The sequence below is a fragment of the Melanostigma gelatinosum genome (genome assembly GCF_949748355.1).
Source record: "Melanostigma gelatinosum genome assembly, chromosome: 9".
NCBI classification, from domain to species: Eukaryota; Metazoa; Chordata; class Actinopteri; order Perciformes; family Zoarcidae; genus Melanostigma; species Melanostigma gelatinosum.
The window spans coordinates 13,655,036-13,672,565 of record NC_136642.1 but is presented as its reverse complement, the minus strand read 5'-3'; the positions used below and the strand labels follow the sequence as shown (position 1 = coordinate 13,672,565).

The window sequence follows — 17,530 nt, the reverse complement described above, 5'->3', positions numbered from 1 at the left end:
TATTATGTTCATTGAGGCAGACATGCATTTTTAATATGCTTGTATTGTTCATTTTTGGTTATTTTTCTTTGAGAAAGTTGCTTGTGATGTGATTATTTGATAACTCTGTGGTTTTTGTAGTTACAGTTATAGTTGTATAGCAGCTTTCATGTTCTTACCTGTAATGGTGTACACGTTTCCATTTCAAAAGGAGGGACAGTATCACTCCAGGGCAGGAACCGTCTGGTTTGAGGGTCAAGGTAGTAGTCAAACACTGTCCCCTGTGCTGGCAGCTTCACCGTCTTCATTTCTTTGGTCCACCATTGACTGAACTCCACCCGATAATCACAGAGCTGGAGAAATCATTGAAGATATAATATCATGTGTTAATTCATATAATTTCAATGAAAAACCCCACCATTAGTTTAAGTTGTTGACAGTTAAGCTTATTTTATTCTTGGTCACTTGTCTGTCAGCAAAAGGCACTATGTTGAACATCACCCTATATTTATACCTTCCAAACAGAAGAACAAAGACAAATCAAGGAGTAAATAGAGTGAAAAATAAGGCGTATTATCAAACTATCCAATAACATTGTCCAACAGTTCTGAATGTTGCCTGAAACACTAAAGCCCAGTAACACATTTATCTATGAAAAATGCATAATCTCTGTCAAGGAACGAGTTTTGAGCATCCATGAAATAAAACCAAAGCTTTCTCAGCTTTATTAGGACACAAACATATCTGCAGGGTGTGTTATTGTTATGCCAAAACTCATGCACGCAAATTGTCATTATGGTTGCGATATGTAAGTTGATATGAAAATACCATTCATAATTTCATCCACTTGAATTAAATGAAAGAAATACCTGGTCTTGAAACAGGGCCCCACCAAAAGCCCAGATGCAGGCAAAGGTGAAGTAGGTCTCATAGAGCTCTCGTGGAGAGTCAGAAGGAACACTTGCTGGTGTTAGAAGGCAGTCAAGCAAAGTGCAGAGGGTCTGAAGAAGAAAAAAATATATTATTTCAGTCTGATTTGCTGGCTGTGAAGGCATACAAAGGAAGTAATACATTCCCTGCATATGCTTGTGTACCTGCACCATAGAGTTTTCTGGGATAGGAGTGATGGTCTTGAAGCTGTTTCTCATCTGTTCCAGACAACGGGGAACATATTTTTCAAACATGATGGTGAGGTGGGCCCTTTCTGTCTGGCGTTCTCGTTGTTCAATCCAGCTGGCAACGTACCTGAGCAGGAAGGAATCATTTTGCATTGATGTGCTGATCTGATTGGGATCTAAACGAGTGTTCTGTGTCTTTTGCATATAATAGATTTACACAACTTAGTCACTTCGGTGCAACGAGCACAACACATGATAAAGAAGATAATACAAAAACGGCATTGCAACGCAAAACTTAAAAAATGATTTGATATTATGTGAATACAATATGAGTGACTCACGGGTTCCAGCCCAGGTCCTGTTGGTTAACATAAAGAATTCCTGCTCTGGACACAGTAGCGGGAGTGGCCGTCCTTAGGTGACTGATTTCAAACACCAGTCTCATGGATGAAGTCAGTGGCACGCGTTCATTACTGGCCAGAGTCAGCACCTGAAAGACGTTATGAAGCATTACGGTTTCCTTACACCATAACATTTGCACGGTCAATATGACAAGACTCTACCCAAACGATAAGGAAAACACCTTCATATCTCATCAGGTTTGACAGAGTTGCAAGATCGCTGTGACTGTGATTCATTGCTCTGGAAAAAGACTTCCAAGTATACTCACACTCCAGGAAGTGATTGCCGAAGGAGGGGGAAAGAAACATCTTTTTCTATCTATACCACCTTGGTTGCTATGTGTTGTTCAATAGCGTATGAGTGAACAGGAGGGAGGTACCTTGTTGTCGTCCATCACTGTGTTGAGTGATTCAATCCACATGGGATCAATGTCTCCATCCAACACAATCCACTTAGGTCCTATGTGGGAGATGTTCGCTTGCTCTCGCATCAGTGATGAAAGCAAACCTTACAGAGATGAAGAACGCAAACAACAACTGAGATTACAAGGTATTAGCACTGTTTAGATCAAGAACGACTTAGCACTCGTTCATGTGTTTTGCATTGTGTTGTTAAAACCAGCTTTGTTTACCATCTTTCCATTCTCGAGTTGCGTGGTGGATGAAGCCAAACAATTCATCTCTGTCTACGGCCTTTGGATTGAGGTCATTCCATACAGGCTTCCTCTTCAAGTTTACGTAGGTTTTATGGAGAACTCTCAAGATCTATTGAAAAGATAAACACCTGATATTTCATGTACGTTACCGAAAGTAACTGAGGATTTACTTTCACAATTTGTGAGGCAATAAAATCTAACCTGGCTTTTCCCAGTCCCAGCATTTCCAACAACAAAGACAGAATGACGTACTGCCATGAGCTCCTCCAACTGCACCACCTGACAAAACAAATGTAGAAATAGATTATTTAATTATTTGTTTGAAACATTGACCAGGTACACACCATATCATCTCAAACCTTAAGGATGAATGTCTCCTCAGGCTGGAGTCGGAGCTCCAGCGTGGTCTTTCGGATAGCCTTTTCAAATTCACAGTCCCTCTCTCTCTCCACCTCCAAGCCTGGGAACAGATCTCCCAGCAGTCCCAAGAAGATAGTCACATCCTCAGTGACAATTTTAGGCATGTTGAAGTCCCTCAGCGCACGCATCAGCACCTGGGAAGTAAAATGCACTTATAGATTACAGAGTCTTCCTCTTGTGGCAGTGAGAGGACATACACATGTAAGTCACCTGATCCTCTGGTCTACTCTTGTCTCTTCTTCTCAGTGCCCCTGCCACAACCAGAACAGACTTGACAGCACGCAAACCCCAATCATAGTGGTCCTTTAAAGACAAATAAGAATAGACTGTGAAGATGTGTATTCCTGTGTTTACACTTGCCATAACTCATATCATACAAAGCACAAAAATGGTTTTATGCAACGCTGTGGTCCCAAGGTAAAGCTGAAAATATGTAATATTGATGCTCTCTGTTCTAATCCAACATTATGAAATATAACAGTGCTATTACGTGCTTTTCTCCTACCTGCTTAGAGAGCAGTTCTTTGCAGAGAGTGTACAGAGTGATAAACTTCCTGGCTAAAAGCTTAGCAACCCGGAAGCCTTCAGCAACCAGCATTATCTCACAAATAAGCTCAGTGTCCGGCACCACCATGGCACAGGGTCTACAGCAGGACACAGACAATGCAGACAATAAACTGGGTAATGCTGAGTAAAGGCACACTATAAATAAAGTTACTGTATCACTCTCACCTGAAAAGAGCCTTGAGGTTCTCAGGTAGCTCCGTCCGGCCGGCATAGCCAGGGTTCATAGTGATGAAAATCCCCACAGAGGGCTTTAAGACAATGTCTTCATCTAAGAACAGGAACCTACGAGGTTGCACAAAGGGTTAACACAATTTGACTCGACATTACAGCATATAGGCGTCATGCATTCAGCTTCAGTTGGTTACCTTTTCTTCTTAGAGCGGATGGCGTCATGTATAGTTTTGACCTGCACTGCTACAACTGACAGAACATCCACAGCGATGCGATTGAACTCATCAAAGCAGCCCCATGCTCCAGTCTGGGCCAGACCCTTGTAGATATTACCAATTGACTGAGTATGAAGTAAAACAAATGTTTTTGCATTTAATCATGACTGAAACATCTAATCAAGACATAAACTGACCAAAGGGAATAATTGTACATTCACACCTTGTAGTCCATCTGTTCAGAACAGTTGAAGATGTACACCATGACGCCCATGGCTCTGCCAAGATCCTTAGTGGTCTCAGTCTTCCCTGTTCCAGCGGGGCCAGCTGGGGCTCCACTCATGGTCAGGTGCAGTGACTGAGTTAAGGTGATGTAGCACCTGAACATGTCCATGGCAACAGCACACAGGGGAACACAAATGTGTTTTTGGGGAAATGCTGACTGTAACGAATGCATGTATTGAAACGTGACGTGGATAGACTGAAAACTGATCGGCGGCAGAGTTACCGGTCTGTGAGGGGAGTGATGACTAGACGCGGTGTATTTCCAAGATACTCATATGAGTAAAGGAACTGGGCATCACAGATGTTAACAAAGCAGTGACGCTGCTCTTCATACCAGCAATGGCGGAGCTGGGAAAGCCACTGGAAGGCCTGTGAGGTGGTGACCTGTGAACACACATGGCTGCTATTAAACTGGAGATCATATGTCACAAGAGATAAGGGCAGCAGGTAATATAATGACCATAACTAGTTCAAAAATAATGTCTTGTTTTAGTTTAGGCCTATAGTTGATAATCTAGTCTAAAGAGTTGGTGAAATGGAGGCTGTGCCGCTCTTGTTTTTCTCATTCCTTAAAGATGTAAAGAATCAAGAACTGTACTATTCCTCTTTAAGTTTGTCATGTCATTTTTAATTGTTACCTCAAATTTTAAGAAAGCTTGTTTTTTTTTTTTGCTGCATATAGGTTGCAAATGGAGGATTAAGCCGTTACCATATGGATTGTGATTTTCAGTAAATTATAATCTCACTTCAGAAAAGCTAAACACTGTGATATGGTCTTTTACACACCTTTATGACGAGAACTATATTGATAATGCACAAAGTTAGCAAGGAAATGCTTACTATGGAATGAATTAATTGTGATTACCTTTTGGGCAATGAGGCTGGCAACAATGTCTCGAGCATGGACATCAATAGTGCACAAAGTCATGATCTTCTGTCTGTCGCCTGAGCTCAGCTCTCCCAGCAGCATGCCGATCAACAAGTTGAGCTGAGACATCTGGAGGGAAGAGAAGCATATTCAAAGCAATGCTGCGGAAAATAGACAGGAGTTAAGGTAAGTGTGCCAATTTCAATGTACACACAAGATGAATTGGCAAAAATCGGACATCAAATTGCATGGTTCAAATTTCTTGTTTCAGTTGTATTGCTCAGTATTCTATAGTAAGTCATTTAAACTTCAATCCATGCAGAACATACACAGTCGGTGTATGAATGTGGACCATGTGGACAATTTTACAGAAACACAGACAATTAAAAGTGGTCTTTTGTTCTTGCTTTGGCTGAAACATCACTGATGTCTTGCATTTGTAACTGTTCTTGTGCGACAGCAGATCCAATCAGTCCAGTGTGTTGAAGGGAGGGAGAGATTATTCAAACAGCAACCAAGGACATGGTAACCTTAAATATTGCTGATGAAACTGACAAGAGTGATAATACCGTGTGAGCGTAGCTCACAACAAGGGCTCACATGCCCATCTCAGGTCACTGACTCTGAAGCAAGTATGACGGCATTATGGGAAATGTGTCCAACGTCTTTAGCAGTTGCCACTTCACTCACAGATGACTATTTCTAAACTGTCAATTACATTTACTGATGTTGTAACAAAAAGTAAAATAATGCAAACAGATGTTAATTCATGTGAGTTTTTGAGGCCATGGTTTGTGGTGGTGTTGTACTGAATCCTAGTTTTGTATATATATTTCAAAATATTGCATACGCCTTGCAAGATAATACTCTTTTAATGTTGGTGTGTTAACTCATCACAAAATGTACCTGTTTCTTGTTGTATTCTTTGAGTGCAGTCTCAAATCCTTCCTCCAGTCTTTTAAACACAAGCTCCATATCATTGCTCCACCAGATCTGGGATCCAATGAGAGCCACTTGGGCAGGAAAGTCGAGAATCCACTGCTCTCTGGGCTTGTCCTCGTACACAGACACAGCCTCAGACAAGTGACCCCTCACACATTCCTTCATAGACTCCTCCAGACAAGAAAGCCATGCCTCCACCTAATGCAAAGTATTTTCACCATTAGTTTAGTTCTTTATCTTCTTCTTTTTAGTTTAGTTCTTTATCAAATTCAGATTCTTTGATGCTGAATATAATCTTACCGGCCCGAAACAGCAACAGTCTGTCTGGAATGGGACATATTCTCTCTCTTTGCTGTACATGCCCACTGCAAGTTTAGGATTATCCAACTGTTCGTTTTTGGCAAACTCAAGATCTGAGATGTTGTCAAATAATTTTGAGAGGTGAACAGTTACCTGCAAAAGACATGGAGGCATTCAACTTTTCATTATAGACACAGAAGTGAAGTCGTGACACTGGACAAATACTAAAAAAAAAATCAAGGGAAATGCCACATAAATATACCTCTCTGGGCCGACTCCCTTTGGAAAGGATGTCCAACAAGTCTGCCGATGAAATGAAGTAGAATCGAGGAAAGGCAAGTCTCTTTGTCTCCAGGTATTCGGCAAGAGCTTTTTCACACAATGTCAGCCTGTTAAAAGAGAGAGTATGGGAATCGTGAACACATCAAGACAGACTGTGAGTAGTATCGTAAAAGTGTAATCAAATAAAGGTTAACCTTGTTTGTAGATCCTCTAACTTCTCAAATAGATGAGGTTTGTTGGTGGCCTCAATGACATTTATAGTCTTAGCACTGTCCAACATTAACTCCTGAAAGAACCAAAATTGCCATGTTTACAATGATGAAAACAATGGAATTTGCAAAACTATATGACTGAAATATACAGTAGGTGCAGACCTGGAACTCTGCATCTATAGCTTCAAATCTGTGAGCATCTGCAGGCAGCTGTTGGCAGATGTCGTCACAGCTTTTGAAGATGCTTTCCAGGTAGACCCATGTCCGTTGGACCTCGATCCAGACCATCAGCACAGAGTCAGCCACAGTCAGCTGTTTCTGTAGTTCCACTACCTGGAGCAGGAAGTGATGTACATGCTTGCTCTGAAAGATGCCCTGGAGCTGAACCTTGAGAATGAAGACACGGGGACATGTGTATAGCTTACCAAAAGTATTGGATCCAAGGTAAAAGTCAAATACACCACACTACTGAAGTAATAATAACTTAACCTCATAACATGAGTCAGTTTAATTACAGTGCATTTTCAACCTCATCTGCATACCATGCCATAAAAAATGGGGGAGGGAAACGGTCTGTTTCCACAAAGATCTAGGCATTCAAGTGGCAAGACTTCTAATTGGTGGCTATAACCCCCCAATACATCTGGTAGACATGTACAAAGACCGCCACAGTGCAACAATGTCCTGTGTTCTAGAGCAGCTATAAATCTAAGGACTCAATAGGGACCTCTCTACTCTCAGCTGTGCTGTTCGACAGTCAGACAGGGCGGCCCCTTTCTGCACTCATCTCTATTCAGCACTTAGCTATCAGTGCTTCTCACAGACAACTGGTCTTGAGAACTTTCAGAGCAATAAAGTCGCACATAAAATTGTAGTATCAATTTCAGAAGATTAGATATTTACCTGATGATCCTCAAGAGTTTCAATAAGTCCCTCATCACATTTAAGAAGTGGCACAGAGGTTTGGTAGTGATCTTCATATGAAAGCTCCATTGATTCCCAAGTTTTACTTATTTCTGTCACAACCTGAAATAAAAAATAGAGGACGGCATAATGATTACACCTAAACCAAATATGGTAATTAAAGCTGTCTAATGAAAACCATGTATCTATGTCATCCATGATTTTAGTTTTTGAAAATTCTCATTCTTCTTATGCTGAAAAAACAACAACCATCGGATTCTCTGAAAAACACACAAAGCTGAAAACAGACTCGTGAAAAATGTTTTGGAGATCATGTATCATGAGGTTGGCTCATAGTTTGATGTTTTTTCATGTGCTAAATGACTCTCGATGTATTTGACCACAATCTATGAACTGAAGAAGAACCTTTTCTATGGCCATTTCTTTGACTGCCTTATCCACTATGTTGCGAACTTCGTCTTCCAACAAATGGAGCTGCAGAGCCAAGAGGTCTTCCAAGGTGGTACTGTCAGTCACAGTGAAGTCCATCTATTTCAAAAGAATCATTGTCATGATGCAAAGTCTCAGATTTCTATCACGCAGGGTAAAAAAATACTGCCCTATAGTGTGATTTCTGCTGTGTGTATTTATGCACCTGTTTTGTTCTAATTAGCTTCACCCAGTGGCGCTCTCGTATTGCAGGGTCCTGTAGCTGACTCACGGCCCGAAGTGACGTCAACAGGTTCTTTACATAAAGGTCTAACCCAGAATACACATCCCACACGCGAGCCTCTTTGTCGAGCTTCCGTATGTCCTACACAAACAGAAGGTAGGAAAACATAATTAGTTATTAGAGGCATCTGTTACAAATAGCAATGGTGCATGACAGCAAGACAGCAGGAGAGATGTGCTGGTGTGATGTAGCACTGTTGGTGACCTCACCTTGGCAAACCGCCTCAATTCTGCATCCATCTGGTCTACGTTTATCTGCCTCCATTTGGTCATTGTCCAGTTTTCCACACTGCTCTGTATAGATAAAGACACATGCAGAGGGGTCAGTGGGTTGAAGGTACTTAATGGGGACATTTAGAGGCTACATGGTCTTCAAAGAATAAAGGACAGCCTCCAAGAGGAAGGGCTGGTCAAGTTATTGAGTTATTGGGGCATTGTAGTGTGGAGATGAGGCGTTCAGCTGCATTTCCCTTTACAGTATGCATTAAGCTACTTACCTGCACAAATACAACAATGTCCCACAGTTCTTTGAGGACAGTGATCTCTCGTCTGCAGAGCTTGATGTCTCTGTAGTCAGGAATAGTAACGTCAAACAGATTTGTGGACTCCTGCAGCTCTGCTACCTCTTTCTCCATGTCTCGGACAGCTTTTTCAGACTAGAAAACAACACACGGTGATTGTTATCCAAAGTGTACAGGATAATACAATGTTATTTAAATGACATAGCAATGGTTCAACTCCTACTTTCTCCAGACTGATGTAGGGACGCACTGCATTGTAATTAAAGGGCATTGTCGCTCTGAACATCTCCCTGAATTGACTTTGTTTCTCCTGAAAAATGAGAAATAACACTTTAATAGCCTTCACACTTTGGTTAAAAATACTATTTCTTCAACACTGTACATATGCGATCAAGAAATTGTCACCTCAAAAGTGACGCATCGTCTCCGTATGACCATCACTTCTGCATTCTGCATGGTTGCCACCTCATGCCTGACTTTCAGGGCCAATTTTTTTGCCCCACTCCATTTCTCTGGAAGTTCCTGTCGCGAGAATTAGTTTGATTTCTCAAAGGATGAATGGCCACAAAATGAATTTTTGATCATTTGTTATCATATCATCTTATTTAGTGCTTGAAGGTGGCAATAAAATATGGAGCATCCATTCCTTTCCTTACCTCCAGCTGAGAATAGACCTGGTCTGGTATGGTCACTCCATACTGTTCCAGTAGGAGTATTGTGTCCCTGAAAGGCTCAAACATCTTGTCTGTGGCTGCTCGTCTATCTCTGACCGCCAACAAGTGACTCATCACTTCCACCAAACCGCGGTGGTTTCCTTTAGCCACAGGCTGGCCTAGCCCTTGAACAGTGGCTCTCACAAACGTCTGCAGCTCATCAAGACTGAGTGGGAAAGCACGCGCAGTGAGAAAAACTGATACCGTTTGGTCTGCATTTAATAGCTATGCAGAAGTTCAGAATTTTACCTGTTAGTGACATATGTCAAGAGGTGTTCTTTGAAAAGCCAGCTCCACTTCTTTATAGTGTTAAGGAGGCTCACTTTAAAGAACTTGATATCCACTCGAAACCATCCATTGAACACTGTGAAGTCTTCAAGCTTGGAAATGTCAGCATACAGAGCCTCATAATAATCGATCTGTAAAAATGATATCACATCAGAGATCGCAATTTAGACACCTGCCATGTATGGGGAATGTGATTCATGATTTAAAAAAGCATTTTACTTGTTCTTTGAAGTTATCGATTGTGGGCGGGCTCTCAAGGAGTGCATGTGCTCCACAAGCCTCCATCTCTTCAGATGGAAGTACACTTCCATACAGAAGAAACTGGCTGAGAAACTCAGCCCTGTCATCTTGCCAGAGATGGGTGTAGCAGTCAAACTTTCTCTGGTAATGTATTGCTGTCTTGAGGACGTTCTCCACTCGCTCCATTATGTCTTGTCTCAGGTCCAACAAATCGAGCATATCATCCACTACATCCTGCAAGAGTTATATTACACGACATATAACATGAGGAGAATCTACTATTTGTAGAAGAAAACACTATAATGAGTTTAGAAAGACAGAGTAGAATTGTTTACCTGGTAACTCTCGGTGCTAAGATGAGCAGCCACTCTGTTGATATTCACCGAAGTCTTGAATATGTCTCCGACCAGTCCTTCTATCAGCTCATAGAGGCCGTCCCCTGCCTCTTGCTCCAACGAGGGGAGGTTAACCATTCCTGAGCTAGTCAGCATTAACTGAGACTCAAACAGAGGTGTCTGGTTTGGCCATGATTCCATGTTGTCCGCAAGGAACTGAAGAGAGTGACGGATGTAGCTGAAGAGCCCCTCCACCACCATCTCATCCACATACTCAAGGTAGGACTGCCATGCTTCTGACGCAGGGTCAGCGTGGAAAAGGACCATATTCTCCTGTCGAAATTGTTACGATATTGGAGAGACGGTGAGCACACAAACGGTCAACGCGTTGGTTCTGTACTGAGGATGGTGCAGGTTGACACATTTCATTTGAAGGGTCTGATCTGTTTCAGAATAACTAGAGCATGTATATTTACATGGCTTCCCATTGGGACAAGTGTAAAACACATCAGGTAAAAACATTTTTCAGTCAAATCAGTCAAATTTGATCAGAATCGAACAGCATCAAAAGCCTTGAATGGTACAACACAGATTATGGTTCGATTTGTATTTCATCTTATAATATCTGTATTATCTTTTCGTAAGGAAACTGACTCCAAAGCCAAAAACAAGTATGAATTATGAAAATGAATCAATAATTAAGGCTTTAATTTACCTGTTAACATTTAAATATCTCCACAAGATGCTAAAAGGATTTGGACCCATGCCAATAATTGCATGCTGTTTGGTGTTTACTTCTAGTAGAGCAATAACAATGTACAAGAGTGAATATTATCATACATTTAGCCACACATACCTGTACCAGCTTGTGTATAGAGTCTCCATCCTTCTTCACAGAGCTGTACTTCTTGTTGACACGGTCCCCCCTGTCTTCCAGCTGTATGAGGGAGCCTCTCTTGTTGTCCTTTCTGCTAAACATGGCCTTTTTGCTCCATCCCTTCATTATTGACTGGATGGCTTCGCAGTTTTCTTTGGCTCTACTGACTCGACATACAAGGTCGTGGACCAGGTCTTTGGTGGTGCTGATGAAGCTCCAGCAGTCCGGATCCTGCCATGTCAGGTCAGACTCTGCTCTCGTCAACTGCACATCGATGGACTCCTGCTCAACTCTGATGAGAGGATGTTCCACCTCCAGCACTGTCTGCTTCAGCTTGTTGTACCATTGTACTAACAGCTGCAGACTGCTCACATACTGTAAAAAGCACATGCATAGTGTGGATAAAAGATGTATTCTGAGGTGCAGACTATGTAAAGGATAGTGGGAAAGACATAATGCTTATTATTTCAGAGGTATGCATGAGCCCATGAAGTAATTTGTTTCTTACCTTTGTAAACACGTCACGCTTCTCAAAAACTGTCAGTGCAGCTGCAGGGATCTTGATCTGACTAAGAGTCTGAATATATTTCACATCTTTCAAGACTTCAGTCAGCTGAGGAGTGACATGAAATGAACTGTTATACATAGTCACAGTGGGTAGGTGGTGAAATGTCTGGTCTCAACTAACAGAAACCTTTGGAGAATATAATAAGTAAAATTAAATAATTGTAAAAAAAATAACAATTCACCAATAATTGAGCCAAATTAATTGGTGACCTGCATGTACGCTTTGTCAACATTAAAAGAATATTGGTCTTTGGCCATATCGAGTAAACTAAAGGATACTAACAGACATTCCAAATTTGGAGGATCTTGAGCTTGATGAGGGAATTGTTTTTTAAGAGACAGACATTACTAAATCAGTCAAACAGTAAGTTGGATAATCATTTAGCATTGGAGGATGTCTGCAAAATATAGAATGTGCTTTCTAGTTTGCAGGGATATTACACCAATTACCTTTGGATTGAAGTTGAGTGAGATCAGGTCAGATGAGGTATTTCGGGAGATCAGGGGCTGGTTCAGGTTGATCAGGCAGGCTTGTTCCAAACCGTTACACCAGTCAGAGTAAATGTCCTCCTCATATTGGTCCAGGAGACTCAACATCTCCATGTACATGTGGTATTCCTTCGCCATCTCTACACCTCCTGCAGGCCTGGAAATATTGCAAAATTGTGAGACAACCGTCATTTTTAAACATGGGAAAATTGTCATTTCCTATATGTCCTGTACCTATGAATCTATCTGACTAGCTGCTGTTTGTAATTAATACGTTCACTGAAAATAGTCGGGTGTTTCTACTGACATATTCAACAGTGATCTGAGCTTTTCCCATGGTGTTTGAATACGTTGTCTGAGCATTTTTGCCCACTTCAAAGCTCCAGATGTGTGAGCCATGTTCTTAGTCAGACCACTTTCCGTCTGTAAACAAAGGAAGAATTGAACAAAGTTGTTGCATGAACAATACAGATTGCACCTTGAATACATATTGCTAATTTTCCATTTTGCTTCCATTACCTGAGTGAGCTGGGATTTAAACAGATATTTACATCTCTCCAGCTCTTCTCTCAAATGTTGCTGCAGCAGGAGGAAGTTGGGACTGAATATCTGTCTGATTTGTCTTCTCTCCAGGAAGGGTCCAACAATAGTCAGCAGCTAAACACAAAAATACAAAAATGTTGGTGTCCCACTTGTCACTCCTCTATTCACTTTATCAAAACGGTCATCAGTATCCTCTTACTATCCAGTCTTGCTTACTTTGAATGCTGATTCCAGTCCTGAGCAATCCTTGAAGGCCAAGCATAGAAGAGTGGCAAGGCGGCACTCGAAGTCCACAATCCTCACTTTCAAATCCTTAAACTCCTTTTCAAAACCCTTATGAGTTGATGAAAGTTAACAATTCAACAGCATTTAACGATGGGCACCACTGTAAAACCGTGCATTACGAATATGCCGTAGCTGTTCATGGCAATCTTAATTATACGCCAATAAACTTGATTTCACCTGAGAGTTGATGTCAAGTGGACAGTGTTCACTGTGCGTCAACACTTCACAGTGGTTACTGAACTCTTTGTACAACTGAGCAGCATGCTCACTGTAGAGTTTGCCATTAAGTCCACCAAATTCCAGTTTTTCCATCCTCTGAAAGTCCAGCATCACTTCAAACAAGTCCTGCAAAGATGAAATAGAGTAGTAGGAAATAGAACCACATACAAATGTTCCCTTGCTGTGACACCTGAATAAAAAAAAAAGAACTCTGTCTCACCTCCAGCTGTAGCATTCGATTAAGGAACTGGTTGAAACGTGCAAAAATCATGACAGATGGGAAATCCCAGGGTGCATGTTTCACATGGTTGGCCAACCTCTCCCTCTGGGTCTGGTAGCTGTCTCTGAAACACCTAAAGACTTTTATCACCCTCATTACCGCTTGTTGATTTTCCTCTGGATCCTCTCGGAGCAGCAGATCCCCAGAGAGGTATGTAGAGGCCTAAAGAGTGCAAGATTTTACATCTTTGAATTTGTTCACGCTGACAGCCAATAACTGAAGTCAAAGTAATCCTCACTCACTAGCATCAGCAAAGCGTCATTTTAAAAATCCATGCATTGTTTTTCACAACAATTTCACATGCATGTGTCACTCAATGTATCCCTTCACTACAGCTGTTTGAATTGAGGATTCCTACCTGCTCAATGAACAGATTGCATAACTCCTGCAGTAACACCACCATGCGTGCTGGTCTTTGATAAGATTGGCAGTTGCTCCAGATAAGGAAAAGCGTGTGTAACAGTTCAGGGATGACTGTTTCAAAGTGAGGAAATCCTCCCTTTTCCAGTTGAGACAGTTGTGCGTGCAGTGGCTGTAGATGGATGTCAATGTCTTTGGCTTCTTGAAGTGCTTTTGATTTAAAAAAAATAAAAATAGGGTTTAAATTAAAACATCATAATCAGAGACAATAGATTTTGGAAATAGCATTATGCTGTGCATCAAACATTTGACAAGGTGCAAACTAAAGCACATCTCCTTCTTACCATCAAATACATTTCCAATTAGAGTCATGATTGTTGGATGATAGCTGCTATCCATCATCTCCAACATCTTTGCCATCTTCTGCACAATGGCACTCTGAAGCTACGAGGGAAAGTGCCGTACATGTTAATCAGAGTGTGGAATGTCAGGAGATGAAACTTATTTTCGTGAAAGATGAGGAGAGAGAGGGAGCATACCTGGTGATAAATGTTCTCTATATTGCTTTTCCTGGAAGCCCAAAACGTCAACTCTGCATTGGGCCCTGGGTTGCAGCCTGTCATAAGTAGGTCTGACGAATCCTCCTTTAAAATGTTCTGGATCAGATTGGTCCAGTTGATGACCTGGGTCTCTATGGCATGGGCCAGTGCCCTGTCATAGTTATTGTACCTGAGTGTGAAATACATGTTGAGAGAGTTTGTTAATACGTATGATTATGATAAAAAGATTAGGCTCAGAAACAAAATGAAGATGTGTGTGTTTTCTTACATTTTGAAGGTGCTTAATGAATTTTCAATCCAATCTATCTCGGTTGGAATAGGGAGGACGCTTTTCCCTAAAATCTGTCCCATGACAACTGATGTCTTACTGCAGATCTTCTCAACATGCAGAATAATGTCTTCAGACATCAGATTTGGCCACATTTGATGGTTTTTGTTGTTTGACAGCAGTGGAGCACATACCTTTCGAAAGAGACAGAAATAATTTACCCAGCACTCATAACGGCACAGCACACACAACAAAATGTGTTTTTATGAGATGGGTGTATATGATGGACGGCATAACAGTCACCTGCTCGACTGTACTTGACAGCTGTAGTGGTGATGGAGACTGGAGGCCAAAAAGCAGAAGTTCCCTGTAGTTTTCAGAGATGATCGGAACTACTCTCTTCTTGAGTATGTAGATTGGCATATTTTGAGGAACTGGTGGGACCTATATTTGAAACAATATCACAAAGCAAATAAAATACGAATCAATAAGATTAGACTGCAAATCGAGGATATTAATCAATGTCCTGTATTTCTGCAGTTTACTCTTACACTGCACTGCAACTATCTTTCTATTTTTAGTTTTGTTGTGTTTTAATGACTGTTTTTAATGTTTAAATCAATGTTCTTAATTGTTTTTAAATCTCCTTTTCCTTTGCCTTATGTCTTGATGCTTTTAATGGTTTTATATGAAGCATTTGAATTGCCTTGTTGTTGAAATGTGCTATGAATAAACTTGCCTTCCCTTACAAATAGAATTGACACTCCCAAGTAATTAAATACAATCTGTCGCACTAAATTCACCAATTTCAAGATGTTGTAAATACTAGTCAAGTGTCCACAGGCCTACTAGCGACCGTCAGTCATCAACCAAAGTAACGCTATTGAGGATTATGTAACAACCATAAAGTTACCTCTTTAGAAGCAACCAGACAGGCTTTATTTGATGAAGAGAAAAATATAACGGGCTCCTTCTCAAAGAAGTTTTTCAAAACAGTTTGAAACTCTTCGGTGGCAGCACTCTTGTCCCATGTTTGACGGTGCAGTCGCAGGAGCCCACAAACTTTCCCCTCGACAAACTTCACTCTGTCGTCCTCGAGGAAAGACGGAACGCTTTCGTCGTCCGACATGATTGCGCTACGACCACGACATCCTTCAGCCCCCCCCCCCGGCACCTCGTTCAACAAAATAAGGGGGAAAAATAAAAGAAAACTGATTTGTGACTGCTCCAGAGAACGTCCCCTAAATTAGCTGTTGATCTCGTGTAGTTTCCAGCTACTTTATATGCCTGTTTCGCAAAGAAGGCTGGTACGAGCTGTAGCCTACAGTCCTGGGGGCGGTTCAGCATTCTGTTGCTTAGACACAGTCACTGTCTTCAATCACTGCCAGAAAGCTCTGTGGCGAGGAAGAAAAACGTTCCTCTTTTAACCCTTTTCCAATTGAAATACATGCAACCTAACAATGGCCTCTTATAACTCCCACTCCACCATTTATTTTTAGATGACCATAATCTAGCATGAGGGTTATAAGACTTTTCTTCGAGTAAAATCAGCAAAATATTAAATGCACAGATGAAAATATGTGCTTTCATTTGTATGGACACGTGTATATGATGCCCTATAGTCCTTTCATTGGGCAGTTTACCAATGAAGAGAAGTCTATATATACTGTCATTCAACATTCCTGGTTTAAACAGATGCAAATCTGTGGCCCCTTTTATGACACATATATATATATATATATATATATATATATATATACCTATATATATATGTATATATACCTATATATGTGTGTGTGTTTGAGACTAGTTTGACTGTTGTCTTAGCAGCAGAGCACTGGACCCAGCAACTGCCAATTACAAGGCACTTTACTACCCCTCATTTCAGAGCACCTTAGGGGTCTGACTGCCATAAATGATAACAACATGCTACTTTGGAGTAGCTTGAAGGGGATGCTTAGCAGTATTTTGCTAAAGCATTGTAACAAATTCTGAAAAAATGTACTTATTTCTCCTACTTTGTTCACATTGAGAAACTGAAGGAAAAAAGGAGAGGAGAGTGAGACAATCTCCTCAGGTTTGCAGGTGGCACTGCTGTTTTGGACCTCATCACTAACAATGACAAGACCACCTACGGGGGAGAGATTGCCTGCCTGTTGCTATGGTGCTAATAACAAGTTGGAGGCAATGCATTCAAACAGTTAAGATGAGGATGGCTCCCAAAGTAATCCACACGCTCATTTTACTCTGGAAATCAGCACAGATGTTAACATGGTTGAGAACATGAGTTATTCATTTAGCTAAAAACCAGAAAACACTTGCAGCTTTAAATGGGGAGGAATCATTAGAACTATCACAGATAGATAGATTAGGAGTGTGGAGGATCACACCGGCTGCTTATCAGAAAAATAGATAGATAGATAGATAGATAGATAGATAGATAGATAGATAGATAGATAGATAGATAGATAGATAGATAGATAGATAGATAGATAGATAGATAGATAGATAGATAGATAGACAGACAGACAGACAGACAGACAGACAGACAGACAGACAGACAGACAGACAGACAGACAGACAGACAGACAGACAGACAGACAGACAGACAGACAGACAGACAGACAGACAGACAGACAGACAGACAGACAGACAGACAGACAGACAGACAGATAGATAGATAGATAGATAGATAGATAGATAGATAGATAGATAGATAGATAGATAGATAGATAGATAGATAGATAGATAGACAGACAGACAGACAGACAGACAGACAGACAGACAGACAGACAGACAGACAGACAGACAGACAGACAGACAGACAGACAGACAGACAGATAGATAGATAGATAGATAGATAGATAGATAGATAGATAGATAGATAGATAGATAGATAGATAGATAGATAGATAGATAGATAGATAGATAGAT

The 17,530-nt window shown here is 41.0% G+C and overlaps 1 protein-coding gene across 1 annotated transcript in view; it reads right to left on the bottom strand.

The window, feature by feature from the left end:
* The window catches only part of LOC306781728 (dynein axonemal heavy chain 11), a gene marked incomplete at its 5' end in the record, with an annotated part of 36,947 nt that extends 21,222 nt beyond the window's left edge, over nt 1–15,725 (bottom strand). The window contains 45 exons of the mRNA XM_079274725.1: nt 159–332; nt 849–980; nt 1,074–1,224; nt 1,439–1,587; nt 1,879–2,006; nt 2,131–2,263; nt 2,356–2,433; nt 2,514–2,708; nt 2,785–2,877; nt 3,080–3,218; nt 3,307–3,423; nt 3,507–3,652; nt 3,751–3,907; nt 4,036–4,196; nt 4,678–4,809; nt 5,587–5,820; nt 5,923–6,075; nt 6,185–6,311; nt 6,399–6,490; nt 6,579–6,803; nt 7,320–7,442; nt 7,746–7,868; nt 7,975–8,133; nt 8,262–8,345; nt 8,549–8,707; nt 8,796–8,882; nt 8,978–9,094; nt 9,229–9,451; nt 9,535–9,704; nt 9,793–10,047; nt 10,149–10,481; nt 11,005–11,400; nt 11,534–11,638; nt 12,043–12,238; nt 12,389–12,504; nt 12,601–12,738; nt 12,841–12,957; nt 13,087–13,254; nt 13,349–13,570; nt 13,767–13,978; nt 14,113–14,212; nt 14,308–14,497; nt 14,597–14,790; nt 14,900–15,040; nt 15,510–15,725. Coding sequence (XP_079130851.1) covers nt 159–332; nt 849–980; nt 1,074–1,224; nt 1,439–1,587; nt 1,879–2,006; nt 2,131–2,263; nt 2,356–2,433; nt 2,514–2,708; nt 2,785–2,877; nt 3,080–3,218; nt 3,307–3,423; nt 3,507–3,652; nt 3,751–3,907; nt 4,036–4,196; nt 4,678–4,809; nt 5,587–5,820; nt 5,923–6,075; nt 6,185–6,311; nt 6,399–6,490; nt 6,579–6,803; nt 7,320–7,442; nt 7,746–7,868; nt 7,975–8,133; nt 8,262–8,345; nt 8,549–8,707; nt 8,796–8,882; nt 8,978–9,094; nt 9,229–9,451; nt 9,535–9,704; nt 9,793–10,047; nt 10,149–10,481; nt 11,005–11,400; nt 11,534–11,638; nt 12,043–12,238; nt 12,389–12,504; nt 12,601–12,738; nt 12,841–12,957; nt 13,087–13,254; nt 13,349–13,570; nt 13,767–13,978; nt 14,113–14,212; nt 14,308–14,497; nt 14,597–14,790; nt 14,900–15,040; nt 15,510–15,725 — 7,260 coding nt within the window. The remainder of the gene's footprint in view (nt 1–158; nt 333–848; nt 981–1,073; nt 1,225–1,438; nt 1,588–1,878; nt 2,007–2,130; nt 2,264–2,355; nt 2,434–2,513; nt 2,709–2,784; nt 2,878–3,079; nt 3,219–3,306; nt 3,424–3,506; nt 3,653–3,750; nt 3,908–4,035; nt 4,197–4,677; nt 4,810–5,586; nt 5,821–5,922; nt 6,076–6,184; nt 6,312–6,398; nt 6,491–6,578; nt 6,804–7,319; nt 7,443–7,745; nt 7,869–7,974; nt 8,134–8,261; nt 8,346–8,548; nt 8,708–8,795; nt 8,883–8,977; nt 9,095–9,228; nt 9,452–9,534; nt 9,705–9,792; nt 10,048–10,148; nt 10,482–11,004; nt 11,401–11,533; nt 11,639–12,042; nt 12,239–12,388; nt 12,505–12,600; nt 12,739–12,840; nt 12,958–13,086; nt 13,255–13,348; nt 13,571–13,766; nt 13,979–14,112; nt 14,213–14,307; nt 14,498–14,596; nt 14,791–14,899; nt 15,041–15,509) is intronic.
* Between the last annotated feature and the right edge of the window lie 1,805 nt (nt 15,726–17,530).